Here is a 21,072-nt window from a genome sequence, read left to right as displayed (position 1 = left end):
TTTATCGTTGAAAATTGTGTATATTAACCAGTAAAATTGAAATTGCTATTTCTACAGCACTCCAGATACTTGGATACATCTTGCAAAGTTACAAAACTAAAATATTACCATGATTACAACAATATCTGCATTTATATATATATATATATATATATATATATATATATATATATATAGATAGTATCCACTACAAGTATACCTAAATAAAGTTTTTAATAAAAAAATAATAATAAATAAATAAAGCTAGTTTTGGTGAAATGTATGCTATGTTATTGCTATATTATTATCTGGGGAGGTTTTACCCCTTTATTCTTCCTATGACTAATTATAATGTGTTCCAATTAAATGAAGCAATTTGATGGTGTCATACCTGTAAATATATATATATATATTTTTTTTTTTTTTTTCTCCATCAGATTGGAAAGAAAAAACAGACATTATCTCTCATTCCATGGAACTTACGTCACTAGCAATGTCTCTGGAGGCTCTGGCATTTTTTATTGCAATGGCATCAGACTTCAAGTCATATCCTTTCTTTTTGGTCTCTTCCCAACCTTGGGTATAAAGTTTCTGCAGGGAGAAAGCGGCTGTCATCGCTATAGCACAATTTTACAAGTTCAAGCAATTCAAAAGTTATTCATTATATTACCTCTGCAGAGCAACACTTACATTGCTAATGTTTACAGAGTTAGCCTTAGCTAGCAAAATCTCTGGTGTATCCGGCATGACATGAATGGTTCGTTTGTCAGCTTCCCATGCTCCAGTGTACAGACGCTAAAAGACATAATTGCAAACGTACTGTAAGTGGTATTTTTCTTTGACTTAATAGAGCCAATTCAATTAGGGGGCAGGTCACCATTGCAACAGCGCCTAAATGCAAGCAATGGCATATGAACTCGCAGCCCAATCTTGCACTGGACTCACTGATTATTTACGCAGTCCAATGGGGCTGCTAACAAAAATCAGTGAGTCTAGCGGTACCATAAGTCCGGCATATAACCACACTTACTCATGGGGGCAAGAACATCACCCCTAACTGAATTGACCACGTGTCTTTGTTTCACTTTGCTTCAACCAAAGTTGCAAATTTGTGGTAGAGGGACAAACTTGTCCCTGAACATTTATGGAAATTATCAGACTTAGGGGTCTATTTACTAAGCCTTAGATAAAGATAAAGTGGATGGAGATAAAGTACCAGCTAATCAGCTCCTAACTGTCATGTCACAGGCTGGGTTTGAAAAATGACAGTTAGGAGCTAGTTGGCTGGTACTTTATCTCCGCTCACTTTACTTCCATCCAAGGCTTAGTAAATAGACCGTAGGCTAATAGGTGATGCTGGTATGGTATTTTCATAATTTTAAAGCCATTAGAGATAGCATCAGATTTTAATATAAGTTAATTTGAAATTTAAGCCATGGAATCTCTATTATTTTGGATAGAAGATAGTTAGCTTACGTTATTCATGAGATCAGCGTTATTCTTTGCAAGAACCAGCTCCATTGAGTCAGTGACAGATGTGAACTTCAAAGTGTCTGGCTTCTGACGATAGCACTTCTCACTCAATATCTCTCCTGCCTTCCTGGCTTTCTCCACTTCCAGGGAACCAACCGGGACCCAACCAATGCCTTTGAGCCACTCCAGATCGGATTTGTAGATCGCCTAGAAACAGTGGTAATTTTTTTTTATTTGGACAGATACTTTACTGGTACAGAAAATAACTTTTAGTTAATAAACATCATACATCACTCTGAAGTTCATATGCTTTCTTGGCCTGGATGACGTCATTCTGGTCTGGTAGACATGTCCATTGGTGAAGATGGTGACGGTAGTCAATGTCGCTGACCAGTTTCTGGCAGTTCTTGGCCAAGAGAACAGATAACATTTCCACAGGGCTGTTGTACTTGGTTTTTAACTTCTCAAAGTCCTTCTTGTACTCCCGTTCACTCTGAATCTTGGCAACATGCATTGCCCACACGGATTTGGGATCATCCAGAAGACTTCTGAACCCAACGTGATGACCTAGCTGCTTGCGGTACGCTGCTTTGTATTTGTACTGTGAAAAAAAAAAATACAGAATTTAACTCAATTATCCTGTTGTCAGGAATCTTTTAGACATTGAAGACTTCTGCTACAAGGGTGTTTGATCTCAATATAAAACAAAACAAAACAAAACAAATCAAAACAAAACATAAAAACCTTCAATATTGTTTATAAAAGAAAAAAAATAAACAATGGAATTAAATAAGAAATATCTGAAAACATTTAATTCTGCAAAACTTACATCACTGACTATATCTCTTGAAGCTTTGGCTGCCTTGATAGCGATTGCATCAATACGTAAATCATAACCTTTCTTCTTACTTTCTTCTAAGGCAATTTTGTACTGTTTCTGTGGTAAGGAAAAGAATAATAAGAATTGTAAGTACATGAGAGAGCTTGTTAAAATTAATTCATTTAAATGTAACATTCTACATGAGATAGTTCAGGAATTATTGAAGGGTGTTGCACCCTGCATTGCATTATTTATTCTGATTGGCTGGAAACATAGCAGTGTTTAAGTTGTTGCTGACAAGTCCTCTAGCCAATCACAATAAATATTCTGAATCGCGATGCGCCTGGGGCGTTCCATTCTATGTAAGGAAATAATGGTCCTCATTCCGACCCGATCTCACGCTGCCCTTCCTCGCAGCGGTGCGATCGGGTCTGGAATGCGCATGCGGGTCATGCGCATTGCCCGGTGACTACAGTCACCGGGCAACGACGCTGACAGCGGAAAAAGCGTTCGTAGCGGCGACCGCAAGAAGATTGACTGCAGGAAGGCATTCCGGAGCGTCAACTGACCGTTTCAGGCCGTTTTCAGGGAGTGGTAAGAAAAACGGAGGCGTGTCCAGGCGAACGGAGGGCGGATGTCTGACGTCAAAGCCGTGTCCATCATCGCTGAATCCGTCGCACAGGGTAAGTATGTCCAGGGCTGGTCTTGATTTGTGTGAAACTTTTTTAGCATAGCAGGGCTGCACAAGCGATCGCAGCCCTGCTATGCTAAAATACACTCCCCTATAGGCGGAGATTAGTTGATCGCACCAGCAGCAAAAAGTTGCTTGGTGCGATCAACTCGGAATATCGCAAAAGAAGGCTGGTTAAAGGAACTAGAAGAGTATTTGCTACTGGGCTCCTGTTCTTATAAAAATATAATTAAAAAGTGTTTTTCACTTATATACTGTATAATGTATGTGGCTATGCTACTGTTTACTGGGTCTGACTATTAAAGCCAAGTCCTATCCATCAAGCCTTCAGGAGACCAATTAGCTACAGCTGTGATTGTTATAGTGGCTTTGCAGGTAGATTTGTCTTCCAAGAGTACATATACATAGGTGTGCGCAGGGGGTGTGCCTGGTGCGCACAGGCACCCCCTAATGTCCGGCACCCCGATCTCACATGCCTGATGCAGCGATCGCAGAGCAGGCTGATTACTGTCTCCTCTGCGCTGCACCCTGTCAGGACTGCATTACTGACCGGGCGCCTGGGTTAATCGAAAGAGCCACTGCCACCGTCTTTCAAATTCCCAGCTCCACCACCATGTACAAAAACAGCGTGATGTGATGTGATTACGTCATGCTGCTCGCACGCCCACCCATCACACCCACCACATACACATCTCTCTCCTTCTATGCTATGCCAACGCCAGCCACTGATGAGGAGCAGCATGCAGCCAGTGTTCCTCTTAGGAAGACAAATTCAATACTGGCAGGCGGCCGGCAGCAGCATTGACACGTCACTCGTTTTTCCAGCAGCAGCAATACCAGTCTGCGACTGTCAGTGTCAGTTTAGTTACTGACTTGTAAGTAAGCTGCTGCAGCTTGCAGGGGAAAGACCAGGCTGAGGAGGAGCAGTGTAATTGCAGTGAGTGCCATCAGGGGTGTTTGGTGCACACCACAACATCTGACAATGTATCTGCTTTATTAGGATTGGTACAAAGGTGGATATTTTATATGCGTTGACCATCAATAGATGGTGCTAAACACGCCCAAAAGGCGGTGCTAGACACACCCCTCCGACGGTGCACCCCCTAATAAAATGTGCTGCGCACGCCAGTGTACATATAGATATCTGCATTACATTGTACTATTCAAACTGTCTGGACCTATGAACTGACAGCATAATTCCTCCCATATGGTTCTCGTTTGTTTTACTTCTCCTGTTAATACACTCCTAACTCTGGCACCTACCTCACTGCAATTCAACTGATTTGCCTTTGCCAGTTCAATCTCTGGGGTATCCGGCATCACGTGGATTGTAGTTTTATCCTTGTTCCAAGCATCTGTGTACAGTTTCTGTAAAACACCAATATTTGTATAGTCACTGTCAAGGTTTTTTTTTTTTTTAAATCATATTACAAAGCACAGCACCATACAATCACCGAAATGTAGGTGATTAAAACATTGCAAACAATGACTGCAAGCAGCTCATACAATAATTATTTATTCTTTTTCTTGCAATAATCAGACTTTTCTTTTAAAAGAGATTTTTTTATCTAAAGCATTGAAATGTTCTCATTGTTCTCATGTTTGCTATGGCTACTGGAAATACAATCATTTGCAGATCTGACTAGCAGAATGTGTATAGGCAAAATACAAACTGCATTCCCGTATGTGACATCACTGGCAGGGTTAGGGAGAACATAAAGAATAGGCAAGGCCTGACAAGCTATATATACATGATCCATCATAGTGATAGATCCGGAGTGGGGGATGGGGGGGGGGCTGCAATGGCTATTGTAGCAGCTACACATATCTTAGGTTTTTTAACACTGACCTTATTCATGATTTCAGCATTGGCTTTTGCAAGGGCCATTTCCAAGGAATCTGTCACGCTGGTGAACTTCAGAGTATCTGGATGCTGGCGATATTTCTTATCGCTTAGAATGTCCCCTGCCCTTCTGTTCTTCTCTACTTCCAGCGAGCCAATGGGAACCCATCCGGTTCCCTTCAGCCACTGCAGGTCTGATTTGTACAAGTTCTGTTGTCAATAAAACAAATTGTTGTAAGTCACAAATGAATGATTTTCGTCACTGCGGAATTTGGTTTCTGACTACGGATATTGTACCCTTTACTAAATCAGACTGCAATTGTAAATCAAGTCATACGTCTCTGCATCTGTCTGAATGAATATCCTGGGGCCTGTTTCAGATGCGGTCACAATGCTGACGCAGCAGCAATCTTTTTCAGTGACGTAACAGCGAGGCATCGCAGGAGTAGCAGCCGCCCACAATGAACAGAGATGCATACCGAAGCCATCGCAACATGGTCAGCAACTGCATATTCTGTCACAACCGCGACGCAGATACAAGGAACATCGACTCACTGATTGCCTCCATGGCTGCGCAGAATGGCCACGGGAGCTGTGACATTGGCGCCATGTTTTATTCATACAATATTGCAGTCGCATGCCCCGAAACTGGTCACGACAAGCCTGCATTTTTGCAGACACTCTCTGTTACCTCCCCCAAATGCTCTCTTCCTGTCAATCACTCTGCAACTGATTCCGCACTGCAACTGGCGTACCTTGGTGAATGCACACTGTGGTCACGACGCATGCAAAGGCTGCTGATAAACGCTCAGTTGCGACACCATCGAAGGTGGCTCTGAATCAGGCCCCTGGTGTTGTTGTTATTGCTACCGATGCATCAGACATCCACTAATTAAATAGAATTGCCAACTTTGTACAGATGTTTCTTTAAACACAACCATACCAGAGGAATTGGAGCGACATCAGCAGGGAAGGCTCTATACCATGCTTCTAAAAGTAACTTAGGCCCTCATTCCGAGTTGTTCGCTCGCTAGCTGCTTTTAGCAGCATTGCACACGCTAAGCCGCCGCCTACTGGGAGTGTATCTTAGCATAGCAGAATTGCGAACGAAAGATTAGCAGAATTGCGAATAGAAATTTGTTTGCAGTTTCTGAGTAGCTCGAGACTTACTCTGCCACTGCGATCAGTTCAGTCAGTTTCGTTCCTGGTTTGACGTCACAAACACACCCAGCGTTCGCCCAGACACTCCCCCGTTTCTTCAGACACTCCCGCGTTTTTCCCAGAAACGGCTGCGTTTTTTCGCACACACCCATAAAACGGCCAGTTTCCGCCCAGAAACACCCACTTCCTGTCAATCACACTCCGATCACCAGAACGAAGAAATTTCTCCGTTAAGCCGTGAGTAAAATACCAAACTTTTTAGCAAATTTACTTGGCGCAGGCGCACTGCGAACGTTGCGCATGCGCAGTTTGCGACTAATCGCACCGATGCGAGGAAAAATAACGAGCGAACAACTCGGAATGACGGCCTTAGATTCTTAGATACTTAGATGAAAAATAAGCCTGTATTATCGATTTGGTAGAAGAGTGTGATGGAACATGTAGGCTGCATGCGAGGTATACATCTTATTAAATATTTGACGTATTTGCTGGTGAAGACTGTGTGGACTTTCTTGATGATACTGTCTGCACAATATACTGTTTTCTAGAAAGATGCACTCTGTACAATTAGCCTTTCCCACTTCATACTCACATCACTCTGGAGCTCATAGGCCTTTCTAGCATGGATGACGTCATTCTGGTCTGGCAGGCATGTCCATTGGTGCAAGCGCCGTCTGTAATCAATGTCGCTGACCAAGGTCTGGCAATTCTTGGCCAGTTTAATTCCCAGCATGTCCACAGGCATGTTAAACTTCGTCTTCCACTTCTCAAAGTCCTTATGATATTCTCTCTCACTCTGAATTTTGGCAATGTGCATGGCCCATACAGACTTTGGATCATCCTGTAAACTGCGGAAGCCAATATGGTGTCCCAGTTGCTTGCGGTATCCGGTTTTGTACTTATACTAGAAAATATGATTACCAAAAAATTTATAATTTAAATATGTTCAACATGTAACAGAAATGTACATACAAATACTGTGTATCACCATTGTTTTTCAATTTATTTGCCACCAGACTTTAGTTTGAGGATCATTTTTTATTAAATGAAAGAGTTGAGTGATATTTGTAAAGTTGCTGTGTGAAGAACCCCATTCTGTATTCAGCCTTAAAATGTCACGTTTCTCCTCCAGAATTTGTTATTAAGTGTTCCCAGTTCCACCCCAACCCAGGGCCGGTGTAAGGTCTCTCTGCACCCTAACCAAAGCTTCAGCCTAGCGCCCCCTAACCTGCAATCCCTGCAATTTGTTTTTTTTACTTTGTTCACAATATACTTTCACTTTAAAAGTCCTTGAGTGTCATCTATTCTTCATATACTGTATAATATGATAATATGGTATATGGGTCTGGTGGGTATATTTAATTGGGGTTGGGTACGGGATGCCACAAATCAGAATACTAACAGCAGCATCCTTACCACCATAATACCAACATTTTGATTTATCTTAATTTACCTTACCCCTTACCCTAACCCTCCCTCCCCGCAGCCTAACCCTAACCCTCCCCAGCATACTAATATTCAGGTTGCTGGCTGTTAGGATTCCGGCGTCTGCATTCTGACAGGTGTCGGGATTCTGGTGCCGGTATTCTGAATGCCGGCATCCCGTTCACCAGGATGCCAACTACATCCCTTTAATACATACTGTGACAAGGTGCACACACACGGGGACTCAGATGGACACTTTCTGTGTTTATTTTGCATAGCAGGTCAGCACATAGCAAGTTGATTCCATACAGTTAGTATTACAGGCAATCGCATACAGGTACTCACAGCACAGCAGACTCTTGATAGGCTCCAGTGGTCCCTAGTCTAACCCACACAACCCGGCCTATCACTCGGGTAGCTATTCCACCGTCAAGAGCAAGGTGACTCTGTCCTGGAAACCCTTATATCAGGAAATCTCAGGTGCTGCTGATCACACACCTGGGAGTCTGCTACTGCTTCTAAAACCTGGTCTGCCACACTACATATATACACACAGACATACGTATGCTCCTTATTGTGTTCCATTCCCTCATCTGTAAGTTCATTACTGCCCACATACAGAGACATCCTTCAGTTTTTTGCTAGATGATTTCAGTGGTGCCTTACAGTGGTCGGAGCCCCTAGGCAGCCACCTAAAGTTGCCTAATGGTAGAGCCGGCCCTGCCCCAGCCACACACACCACTGTTGTCATTTGAGCTCATTAATAGACTGCATAAATTTAGAGTATTGCACATTTAGAATTCAATATCATTCAGAGGAATGGAGATGAACATTCAGAACTCAAAGATTGTATAGCCAGAATTTAGCAGCTCTACAAAACAGCCTGATCTGCACTGAAACTCCATTTGGGTGACATGTCTCATCTTTATTAAATGTATTAATCAGTTATTGCTTGCGTTATATATTTTCTGTGTGCACGGAAGTATTACTTGACTAATAAAATAATACAATGTGTATTGAAATGTTTGCGTTAAAATTTAATGGTCTTTATAATTCTGAGATGTAGCCTCTAATAAACATGTGTATAATTCTACTGCATTAAACATAAGGATTGGGCACATAGAAATTGATTGTTCCATTCAGAGAATTCTCAACCAAATTAAATAGCAAGCTGCCTCTATTCCCTCCTTTCCTGGCAATGATTAATATCTGGAATCATTATGAACTCACATCACTGGCAATATCTCTGGAGGCTTTGGCAGCCTTGATTGGTATGGCATCAATTCTCAAGTCGTACCCCTTTTTCTTTGACTCTTGCAAAGCTTGCTTATATAAGCTCTAAATAAGAAAAAGAAAACTCAATTCAGACGCAGCAGTCTTATAATAATATACAAAAATAATAAGTAAAAAAGTTAATCACATTAACTTTTTAATTTGCATTAGACAGCATCAGATGTACTATGTACTGTACACAGGATAGTTTGTAGTATTTCTAAATGCAAAAGTACAGTACACCATAAATATTAATATTTCTATTATTAGCAGTAGTATTATATTACAGTACACATATCACTGTGTTGATAGAATTATACTAATACATCTTTATATATTTTGGAAGTTATCTGATAATATGCACATAATTCATATTCTACAGCAAACTATAAGTTGTATCAATGATGTTCCAAACACAAAGGGTAAAATATCTATCAATAAAAATCTCTTTCTGTGCTACTGTACTTGCAATACATGATTTATACCAGGTGCAGTGTATTTTGCAAAGATATCTCCATTTGTCTTATAGCATTTTATGGCCTTTGCATAGACCCATTTGTATATTAGCTTACCTCACTGTAGTTCAGCTTGTTCTGTCTTGCCAGCTCAATTTCTGGTGTGTCGGGCATAATATGGATAGAGGTCTTGTCTTTATTCCAGGCTTCAGTATACAGCCGCTAGGGAGTAAGAAAGATAATTCATAACATTTAAGTTTATTACATAAAACTGTAACACCTATCTTGAGAAATAATATTTTTTTTATTATTATTATTATTATTATTATTATAATAATTATTATTTTATTATTATTATTATTATTATTATTATTATTACTACAGGGGATCTGCAGCGCCCAATTATAGAGTACATAAAAGAATAAGTAAAACAAGAAAACAGTTACTTACAGTTCAAGACAATATAGGGCAAGTAGAGGGTATGTAAACATAACGGCATCAGCAGATGACACTGACATAAGTATTAGGGTGGAAAGAAACCAAGGGGTTTGGTGCCTTCTAAGGGAGTATGGAGTAGAAGATGGATTAAGTAAGAGAAGGAAAAGCACATGAGGGAAGAGGGTCCTGCTTATGAAAGCTTTCTATATCATATATATTTCCAAAGTGTACAAAAAGGCTAATCTAGGGCACAAAAATGTAGGTCCACACTGCTTCTTTATTCGTACAGGTCGAGTATCCTATATCCAAATATTCCAAAATACTGAATATTCTGAAATACAGAATTTTTGGAGTGAAACTGAGATAGTGAAACCTTTGATTCTGATGGCTCAATGTACACAAACTTTGTTTAATACACAACGTTATTAAATATATTGTATTAAATGACCTTCAGGCTGTGTGTATAAGGTGTATATGAAATATAAATGCATTCTGTGCTTAGACTTGGGTCCCATCGCCATGATACTGTATCTCATTATGATATGCAGTTATTCCAAAATACGGAAAAATCCGATATCCAAAATACTGCTGTTTACAAGCATTTTGGATAAGGGATACTCAACCTGTACCAGTTTGCTTACTGGACTACCTAGTGCCTTTCAGTGTCACCATTCATGTACCACTCTTTGGAAATACCCAAATCCATGCTGACAGTTGCAGGTTGGTGGTACTCAGTAAATAAAAGTGGCAAATGATTGAATGAGCATCAGTGAGGGCAGCAGAAGTGAAGGGCTGGAGTGTTGCCAGCAGTGTCTAATCAGGGGCATCAAGAGGGGTGGGTTCAAGTACAGAATTTACTGGCCTGGGCCTGTAAGGGATGCATAATCAGGCACCCCCAATATGACATGACCATACCCGTCTTGGGCCAGTATTTACTAAAAATCCAAGTTTGGCCGATTTGTGTTTTTTTTTTCTAAGTCCCAATCCGGGAATTCACTAAGCAGAAAACTTGGCAGTGTCTGGTCTATTCGTAATGGTTTGATTGGCAAAGTTCTGAAATACGAATGAATAGACCATCGGTCAAACGCGGCTGTTATTTCATACAATACGGGCATTCACTATTCATTCGTATTTGGGTGTTAGTCTCTGAGTGCTCAAGTGCGGGTCTATTTTTTTTCGATTTGTTAAAAAAAGCAGCAAAAAAATAGACCTGCTTTTTCCAGTCGAGTTTGGATAACCATGCACGGATCAGTGAGATCTGTGCATGGTTATCTATGGGAAAGGGTCTGTTTAGTGTAAAAATAGAAAAAAAAATTGCGTGGGGTCCCCCCTCCTAAGCACAACCAGCCTCAAGCTCTTTGAGCCGGTCCTGGTAGAAAAAATATGGGGGGAAAATTGACAGGGGTTCCCCCATATTTGATCAACCAGCACCGGGCTCTGCGCCTGGTCCTGGTGCAAAAAATACGGGGGACAAAAAGCGTAGGGGTCCCCCATATTTTTTGAACCAGCACCGGGCTCCACTAGTCAGAGAGATAATGCCACAGCCGGGGGACACTTTTTTATAGGTCCCTGCGGCCCTGGCATTAAATCACTAACTAGTCACCCCTGGCCGGGGTACCCTGGAGGAGTGGGGACCCCTTAAATCAAGGGGTCCCCCCCCTCCAGCCACCCAAGGGCCAGGGGTGAAGCCCGAGGCTGTCCCCCCATCCATGGGCTGCGGATGGGGGGCTGATAGCCAAGTGTAAAATAAAAGAATATTGTTTTTTGCACAAGAACTACAAGTCCCTGTAAGCCTCCCCCGCAAGCTGTTTCTTGGAGAACCACAAGAACCAGCATGCGGGGGATAAACGGGCCCGCTGGTACCTATAGTTCTTCTGCAAAAAAAAACCCCAAATAAAAACAGGACACACACACACCTTGAAAGTACAACTTTATTACATACATTCCGACACATACTTACCTATGTTCAGATGCCGACTCGGCCCACGTCTCGACGTCGATTCCAGGGTACCTGAAAATAAAATTATACTCACCTAAATCCAGTGTGTTGTGTCCTTTTTTAATAATCCGCGTACTTGGCAAAACAAAAAAACGGAAACCCGACCACGCACTGAAAGGGGTCCCATGTTTACACATGGGACCCCTTTCCCCGACTGCCAGGAACCCCCCTGACTCCTGTCAAAGAGGGTCCCTTCAGCCAATCAGGGAGCGCCACGTCGTGGCACTCTCCTGATTGGCTGTGTGCTCCTGTAGTGTCTGTGAGGCAGCACACAGCAGAGATACAATGTTGCGCCTATGCGCTCCATTGTAGCCAATGGTGGGAACTTTGCGGTCAGCGGTGAGGTTACTTTTGGTCAACCGCTGTAATACTATCAAATGTAAACAGAGGGAACCAAGTACTGAGGACCAGAGTGGGTGACATCAACATACTTAAAAAAAAGTCGCCATTTTTGTTTATAATTCTTTCAGTCTTCAGTTGTTTCATTAATGCAAATGTTTTTGTTCTAATTCTGTTAAGCTCTTTCTGTGTTTCTGTACTATATGTTGCTCTAAATGCTTTAAATAAAAATGTTCAAACTATGATTCCACTTGTAACAGACAAAACATGGTGGTCAAGTTCATTGAACTAGGCCAATTCATATACAATTTGAGAAGGATCACAGATAGTTTACATTTTTCTCGTTATCAACATTAGAAGACACAGTAAATGGAATATCCTTTCAACAATAGGATCACTATCTAATAAAGTGTTGCTATCATGCAAATTAGAACGGAGTATACCTCTTGTATGCTTTGCCTTCACAATACCATATATACTTTATACTGATTTACCTTGTTCATTATATCAGCATTTGCTTTTGCTAGGGTTATCTCCATTGAGTCTGCGACACTGGTGAATTTGATCTTGTCTGGATGCTGTCTGTATTTACTATCACTCAATATCTCTCCAGCTTTCTTTGCCTTTTCAACGTCCAGAGAACCGATTGGAACCCATCCAATGCCCTTCATCCATTGTAAATCCGCTTTGTATAAATTCTGAAAACAAAAAGAGTTAAGTTTTGCAATAGGTTTGTGCCCACTTCGCTATTGTAAACCCTCACATACCCAGTGTCGGAAGACAATTAGTGGGCTGAGCTAGCATCCATGAAGATGCAAAATATCGTTACCCTACAAACTAATTACATCACCCAAGTGTGAGGCATTTTGTGCCTCTAATAAAGTATACCTAATTTGCAGTGAATTGGTATATTACATTTTCTTATGGAAAACTCAGCACATGTGCTATAAAGGTTAGATGGTGATACACGTGATTGTATTACTGTCATCAGTGTTTTACATATTTCAAACTAAATAGAAGAAAGCTCTTGGACAATCTGTGACCAATGGCCAACGTGTGGCTTTTTATGTTTTTTTTCTCTGTGGCCTCAAATCTCTCAATAAACTTTAATAAACTGTATAACTTCATAATTGAAAAAAAGTTTTGGCCCCAGAAATAAGTAACAACAATGTAGACTGTATATGGAAGACTCAGGTTATGCTCTAGCACTGTGAGAGAGTAAATTACGTGCGTACGTCACTCTGCAGATCATAGGCTTTCCTGGCCTGGATGACGTCATTCTGGTCAGGAAGGCAAGTCCACTGGTGGAGAGGACGGCGATAATCAATGTCACTGACCAACACCTGGCATTTCTTAGCCAACAGAATTCCCAGCATGTCCACTGGGGTGTTGAATTTGGTCCTCCATTTTTCAAAGCCTTTCTTGTACTCCCTGTCACTCTGGATCTTAGCCACATGCATGGACCAAACCATTTTCGGGTCATCCTGCAGACTGCGGCACCCAACATGGTGTCCTAGTTGTTTCCTATATGCAGTTTTGTATTTGTACTAGAGAAATAAAACACAGGTTTATTTTCACCATACTTATGGGTTTGATAAATCACTTTTATGCAAGAAGAAAAAATAAGCAAAAATGCTCTCACTTTATCTCCTGTATTATTTTATATAATACAAGTATTATTATACATTTACTCATGTGTAGTGATCTCAAATGCATTAAATGGTTTCTTGAAATGAAAAATAATGTTGAGGGGCACAGTGCAAGTAACCACGTAACACATGGTGCAGTCTCAGCCGATCTTGGTACACTATGCAACTTAACCTTACAGAATACAGTTATATAATGCTGTATTATTATAGTTTAAATATTCCTTTATTTATAAAGCTTTAACCTACAAAGCACAGAGCGTAACAATGTACAGCAAAAATGGCATCTAATATATAGAATAAATTAACTATAGTTGATGGTTGGTTAGTTTTGTTTTAAAATATAGGGACATCTCAAGATAGAAAAATTTCAAGGGAAAAATCCTTAAAAAATGTGGTATTTTGTTTTAAAATCATATTCAGTTGACACCTATGTCAGGAAGGGATGTAGTCACCATCCCGGCAGTCGGGATCCCGACGGTCAGCATACCGACGCTGGGATCCCGGCCGCCAGAATGCTGGCAGGGGGCCGAGGACTATTCCCACTCGTGGGTGTCCACGACACCCATAGAGTGGGAATAGAACCTGTGGTGAGCGAGCGAACCACCGAGCCTGCAGCGTGGCGAGCACAGTAAGCCCGCAAGAGGCTTCATTGTGCTCATCCCCTGATGCTATTCTGGCGGCCTGGATCCAGGCGTCGGTACGCTGACCTCCAGGATCCCGGCCACCAGTCACAAATATCCAATGCCATAGGCATACACAGGTTTTGTAAAGAGTGGGAGGGGGTATACACATATATATATATACATACACACACACACATATATATATATATATATATATATACACGTGTGTGCGTGTGTATGTATAGATATAGATATATATATAAAGGAGGGGCGGAGCCAAAAATGATACCCGCAAATCACGACATAAGTCGTGAGGGGGCGAAGCTCTGATTGTGGATAGTCAGGGGTAGTTCTAGGAACTCAGAGTGCACCACTGTATACAGTTATACAGATAAATGGAAACTGGAATACCGTTAGTGTTAGTATATACAGAATGTAAAAAAATTATAATACATTGTTCTAATGATTCTCCATTCAGAATAGCAAACTGTCAAATAATGTTCTACTTTGGTTTACACAAAACATTAGAAGAGTTTACCAACCCTTAAGCTGGGTACACACGGTACGATTTTTTTCGCTATATCGCATATTATCTGGCTAGAGTTCGATATAGTGCACTGTATAGTGTATTGTATGCGATATAGGGGGTCATTCCGAGTTGATCGTAGCTGTGCTCAATTTAGCACAGCTACGATCATTTACACTGACATCCGGGGGGACGCCCTGCACAGGGCTAGCCCGCCCCACATGTCATTGCCGGCCCCCCTCACAGAAGTGCAAAGGCATCGCACAGCGGCGATGCCTTTGCACTTCAAGAGTAACTCCCGGCCAGCGCAGTTTTAGCGTGCTGGCCGGAGCTACTTCTCTCTCCCCGGACAGCAGCGTCTGCGTGTGATGTCTCGCAGCGTCTGCGGTCCGCCCCCTGTTCAGTCCGGCCACGCCTGCGTTGGCCAGACCACGCCTACGAAACGGCAGCCAAACGCCGCCGTTTCTCCCCCTCCTGCCCAGCGGCCGCCTCTGCCTGTCAATCAGGCAGAGGCGATCGCAGCCCTGCCACGGCCTTTGGCCGTCTGGCTTGCGCCGATGCACTACGGCGCCTGGGCATGCGCAGCAGGGACCCGTTTGCTTTGCTGCGTTAAAACGCAGCGAGCGAACGGGTCAGAATGACCCCCATAGTGCGGTGCTCGCTCCCGTGGATAGCATCCGATGTTTTATGTCGGATGAACATGAAGCTCAATTTTAGCTAGATAGTACACTATCTAGTGCATATTGTACCGTGTGTATGTAACGTACGATATTGTATCCAATTTGCGTCATTACAATTACATAAGAATCCATGTCTAATCCTATATATATAAGACCAAAGAAATGGTTGTGGACTTTAGGAAACTACATAGTGAAGTATTTTGTCCCGTAGTTTTAAATGGTCAGGAGGTAGAGGTAATTGAGTCCATTTACATTTTTAGGCATAAACATTTCAAAGAAGATGTCTTGAAATGTGCACACTCAAGCTGTTTTAAAAAAGGCTCATCAACGTATGTTTTTCTTGAGAAAGCTGCGTATGTCTGTTATGTGCAAGGAGATATTGGTAAAATGTTATTCTTGTATTATGGAGAGTGTTCTCACTTTCGGTATTTTGGTTTGGTTCGGCACATGTTCTGTTGCGGAGCGTAGATTTATTTATTTATTAACAGTTTCTTATATAGCGCAGCAAATTCTGTGGTGCTTTACAATTGGAAATAACAATGATATAACAAAACTGGGTGATAACAAACAGTCATAGAGGTAGGAAGGCCCTGCTCGCAAGCTTACAATCTATAGGGAAATAGGCATTGATACGCAAGGATAGGTGCTATCTATTGCATAGTTGTCTACCAGATTGCAAAGCTTCTTGGTGGGTTGTATGATATGGTCATACAGCAATGATGAACCGGGGTCGAGAAGAAGGGAAAGTGAAGAATGAGAAGACATGTGAGGATATGTGTGGACTGTGCAGAGTGGATGCAATTTGATAGGAAGGTTTATGAAAGTTATGTGGGCGGTTCTGGAATTTGATACGCTTGCCTGAAGAGGTGAGTTTTCAGGGAATGCTTGAAGGTTTAGAGACTAGAGGAGAGTCTTATTGTGCATGGTAGGGCATTCCACAGAGTGGGTACAGCCCGATGAAAGTCCTGCAATCGTGAGTGGGAGCGAGTAATGAGTGTGGATGACAGACGCAGATTTTGTGAAGAGTGAAGAGGTCGGGTTGGGAGATATTTTGAGATAAGCAAAGTGATGTACGTTGGTGTAGTTTGGTTAATAGCCTTGTGTGTGAGTAAAAGTAATTTATATTGAATACAGTAGAATACAGGTAACCAATGGAGAGACTGACAGAGTGGATCTGCAGGCGATGAACGTCTAGCGAGGAAGATTAGCCTAGCAGCTGCATTCAGAATGTATTGTAGTGGTGATAGATCTCTCCAAAGAGTTAGGAAACTGAGCAACAAATAGTCGCAATGGCGGATAAATAATTACGATGGGCCCCTAAAATCGTAGCAAGCTTAGGGAAGTTACAGTTGCAGGGAGAGGGAGGGGGGGGGGGAGGTGGAGGGACCAGGAGAATAGTAACAAACAAAGGACAGAGTTGAGCTCAGAGGGAGGGGGGGGGAGTAGTGAAGGAAGGGCTGACCCTCCCTGTTCAGAGAGGCATATTTAAAGGGGGAAGAGGGAGCAGAGGCACAGAGGCAGCATTGGAAGAAGAGGTCTCACAGGGAGAAGCAAGCGAGGGAAGGGACTGTATTAACCACCTTCCTTTTCGCAGATCGGGTCACAGTGGTTGCGGTAGCGCTGCGGGCCAGCCATTAGGGGTGCTGGCACATCTGTGGAGACCCCCCGCCGAGGCAAGAAAGAGGCTGATACACTCGGTACCACCCAGATGGGGTGCTGGACCAAAGCCCTGAGAAGGCGGCGGAGGTGAGTTCTCCCGGGCCTATGCGTCGGGGTCTGAAAAGAGGGGTCCCTGGGCGGTTACAGGTTACAGTTAAATCAGTAAATTTAGCCTCAAATTTAATAAACTGTGACCTTTTAATTCACAACGTATACAAGTCTCCGTCTGCGTATTTCAGGTACAAGGGTCCAGGGGGTGGGGGGAGGGGTTTTCGGAAGAGGAAGGTTTGGTGAAGTGTCAGGGGCATCAGACGATCAGAGGTTTAATATCAACTGCAAATAAAATCATTGGTGTAAGCTTGCCTAGTAAAATGTTGTGTACGAAAAGAGGCTTTAAGGTAAAAAGTATTTTGAGAGATCGTTCGCACCCGAGTTGCGGGATGTTCTCTATGTTATCATCAAAAAGGAGCTATCAATCCATCTTGTGTAGGACTAGTCGCTTTAGAGGAAGTTTTTTTCCACAGGCGATAAGTGCCCTAAATACTAAAAATGCTATTTACAGTAAATTGCTGAAGTAATATTTATCTGGTGATGAAGTATACGTTTTTGTATCTTTGATGTCCTTATTTTTGTTTTTCTTTACCATGTTCTCTGCTCATGTCCAAAATTTCGTTGATTGTTACTTGTGAACATCAGTGACAATAAAGGTATAAAGGTACAGATATACATATAGAGATATGTCTATTTCAATCCACAACAAACGTAATATTTCTCGGTGCAGAGTTGTTGTTACCACATTTGGAAATGATAAGCTACGGTTGTGCAAATAAATAAACTTACATCACTGGCGATGTCTCTGGATGCCTTGGCTGCCTTTATAGATATGGCATCTGGACGCAGATCATAACCTTTCACCTTGGATTCCTCCAGAGCTTGCTTGTATAGTTTCTGCACAAAAACCAATAAGGCATTAGCATCACTTGTTTAACTGCAAATGAAACTATATTTTTATAATAATTTCTATTTTGTTGTATATTTTACAAGTTTAGAGGAGTCTACACACCACTGATAAATTAGATTTTTAAATTGAAAACATTTAAACTTTGTTGCCTCTATATGGGTTGGGGCTGATATGCCGGCAGTCAGGTTCCTGGAGGTCAGCAAACCAACCCTGGGATCCCGGCCGCCAGAATGGGAGGGAGCGCAACGGAGACCCTTGCAGGCTCGCTGTACTCACCACGGAGCTGGTTCAGTGGCTCACTGCGTTCACCACAGGTTCTATTCCCACTCTTGGGTGTCGTGGACACCCAAGAGTGGGAATAGCCCCTGTTTGCCGACATTCCGGCTGGTGGCATTCTCAGCGGTCAGGATTCCGGCGTTGGTATCCTGACCACCGGGATCCCGACCGCCGGCATATTATTATTATCATCCTTTATTTATATGGCGCCACAAGGGTTCCGCAGCGCCCAATTACAGAGTACATATGCACATAATCAAAACAGGAAAACAGTGACTTACAGTTAAAGACAATATAGGACAACTGCATCCCCTCTATATTGCTATACTACTGTACAATTGATTACTAGGAGTGAAACAATTTTTTAATTTAAAAAGTGACAAGAATTTTGAAGTATCAGAAATTCAACAGAACTATTAAAACAAGGGTTTTAATCACTGGGTAGAGTTTTTTGCACGCACACCAGACTTCCTGTCAATAACCCTTGCAGGAACTATCAATGGTGGTTACATTTGGGGGCTCTGATTCCTTCCCGATCTAAACACATACTTGTAGTTTTATTAGCTTCTGACTAAAAAAAAAATTTGACCCTGTTGGGTATATTTACTAAAAGTCGATTTTGGTCGATTTTGTATTTAAGGGTCTAAGGGGCAGATGTACTAAGCTGTGAAAAGTATGGAGAAGTGAGTCAGCTTCTCTGTATAATTTTCTAATATGAAAATTATAAATGTTACTTCAGTGCTGATTGGTTGCCATGGGTAACTTCTCCGCTGCCTCACTTCTCCACTCTTTTCACTGCTTAGTACATCTCCCCCTAAATCACACATTTACCAACAGATAATGTTTGACATCATTTAAAAAAATAAAATAAATCATCTGTTAGTAAATGTGGAATTTAGACCCCAAAATACAAAATCAATCAAACATCGACCAAAAATCGACCCAGATCGACCTATTTACTAACAGATGATTTTTTTAACATATTTTTTAGAAAAAGATATCAAAAATCATCTGTTAGTAAATATGTGATTTAGACCCTGAAACACAAAATTGATAAAAAAAATCGACCCAACATCGACCAAAATCGACTTTTAGTAAATATACCACTGTGCGTTTGAATTGTGGTTAGATTGTAAGCTCTGTTTGGGAATTTACTCTTGAGCCTAAATTCAATTCTCTACAACACTGGCACTATAATAAGTAGCTTTTAAAAATAAAATGAATGACAACAAGTAGGAAATCTTTTTGAAATTAAAATGGCTGATGAAAGTGAACAATATCTTGCAATAAGGCAAATAATAAGGGCAAATAACATGACAAATGTCTGACTTTTGTTATAAGTTGGGAACTTTTACACACTGTGGGGGAGATGTATCAAACCTCGTAGAGAGATACAGTGGAGAGAGATAAAGTACCAACCAATCATTTTTTAATTGCCATGTTACAGCCTAAAAAAACATTTAAAAAATGACAGTTAGATGCTGATTCTCTCAACTTTATCTCTTTCCAAGGTTTGATACATTTCCCCCTGTAGATGCTTGTAAGTGTTGAATGATGCTTTTTTTCGATACATCGACCTCTACTGTATGTTTAGTGGCTTTATTAAAATGTTAGACCTTAGGTCAGGAATAGACAACATTACCTAGTGCAATCATCGCTTACACACAGTAAAGGTAGCCATGTTGGGATATTACTGGGTGTCACCAGATGCCAATAAATTGGTAAGCTACAGTACATTCTCAAAATAGCTTTCCTCACTATTTATAGGAAAATACAAATTCATAACTTTACCTGGCAAACTGACTACTAATAACAGAAAGATGCTTTAAATATTGATGGTGTAAAAAAAAATAAAAAAAAAATCTTTTACAAATAGTTGAAATGTCTGATATATGAATTTGCTTACCTCACTGAAGTTAAGCTTGTTCTGTTTTGCAAGAAGAACCTCTGGTGTATCGGGCATTATATGGATTTGTGTCTTATCTTTGTTCCATGCATTAGTATACATGCGCTGGAATAGAAAAATATATGTAAGACTAACAGTACTGACAACATATGGCATCATTTAATAGCAACATTATTAAATAAATGCCCCAGAAAATAAACACATACCTTATTCATAATGTCTGCATTGTTCTTTGCTAGAGTCATTTCTAAGGAGTCGAGTACACTGGTGAAGCGGAATTTGTCTGGGTGCTCGCGGTATTTCTTTTCACTTAATATGGTTGTTGCTCGTTTGTTTTTTTCTTCTTCCAAAGAACCAGCAGGAGACCACCCAACTCCTTTCAGCCATTGCAGATCAGACTTGTAAGCAATCTTGTAGAAACACAAGTATTATATGTATTATATGTATGATATCTTTTATACATTTATCAGATTCTGGGCTGCTGAGGAGAAGGGGGGGGGGGGTGCAGGTACTAATTATCTGGCCCGGGTTTGTTGGAGGGTTTGGGTCAGCTGCTGAGGGGGAGTGCGTCTTCCATAGACCTGGCCACGCCCCCCTCAGTACCCATAAACTCTGTAGTAATCTCTGCTGATTTTATGATTGTCTTGTCATGTAAAGTACTTTTCTTTATACACGTTTCAGTTAGAAATGTCTGAAAATCCCACCTTTTACCTGGCATTTGTGTGCCGGGTAGTTTTGCTGGTCCCTGCCTGACCCACATCTCACACAGGGAAGCAAAGTACCAGGTGAAGCAGTTCTCCCCAGTAATTTGCATATCAACACGGGTATTACTTCTGTGTGAAAAGTTCAACCCGGGTCAAAATTCCTGAATCTCCGACCCTGGTAAATTCCTGGGTC

At 41.5% G+C, this 21,072-nt stretch overlaps 1 protein-coding gene across 20 annotated transcripts in view; it reads right to left on the bottom strand.

Moving 5' to 3' along the window:
- Positions 1–21,072, bottom strand: part of NEB (nebulin) — a 249,685-nt gene that overhangs the window by 132,872 nt on the left and 95,741 nt on the right. For all 20 annotated transcript variants that reach the window (XM_063933546.1, XM_063933551.1, XM_063933563.1 and 17 more), the window contains exons 51-65: positions 20,382–20,585; positions 20,176–20,280; positions 17,873–17,980; positions 13,131–13,442; positions 12,390–12,593; positions 9,237–9,341; positions 8,623–8,730; positions 6,560–6,871; positions 4,813–5,016; positions 4,227–4,331; positions 2,282–2,389; positions 1,742–2,053; positions 1,456–1,659; positions 670–774; positions 463–570 (exon numbers count right to left, since the gene is read on the bottom strand). In XM_063933546.1, the coding sequence (XP_063789616.1) occupies positions 463–570; positions 670–774; positions 1,456–1,659; positions 1,742–2,053; positions 2,282–2,389; positions 4,227–4,331; positions 4,813–5,016; positions 6,560–6,871; positions 8,623–8,730; positions 9,237–9,341; positions 12,390–12,593; positions 13,131–13,442; positions 17,873–17,980; positions 20,176–20,280; positions 20,382–20,585 (2,604 nt within the window). The remainder of the gene's footprint in view (positions 1–462; positions 571–669; positions 775–1,455; positions 1,660–1,741; positions 2,054–2,281; positions 2,390–4,226; positions 4,332–4,812; positions 5,017–6,559; positions 6,872–8,622; positions 8,731–9,236; positions 9,342–12,389; positions 12,594–13,130; positions 13,443–17,872; positions 17,981–20,175; positions 20,281–20,381; positions 20,586–21,072) is intronic.

This window comes from Pseudophryne corroboree, chromosome 7 (assembly GCF_028390025.1).
Source record: "Pseudophryne corroboree isolate aPseCor3 chromosome 7, aPseCor3.hap2, whole genome shotgun sequence".
Lineage (NCBI taxonomy): Eukaryota > Metazoa > Chordata > Amphibia > Anura > Myobatrachidae > Pseudophryne > Pseudophryne corroboree.
Note: the sequence above shows the minus strand (reverse complement) of the source record. Positions and strands in the feature narration are given on the sequence as shown.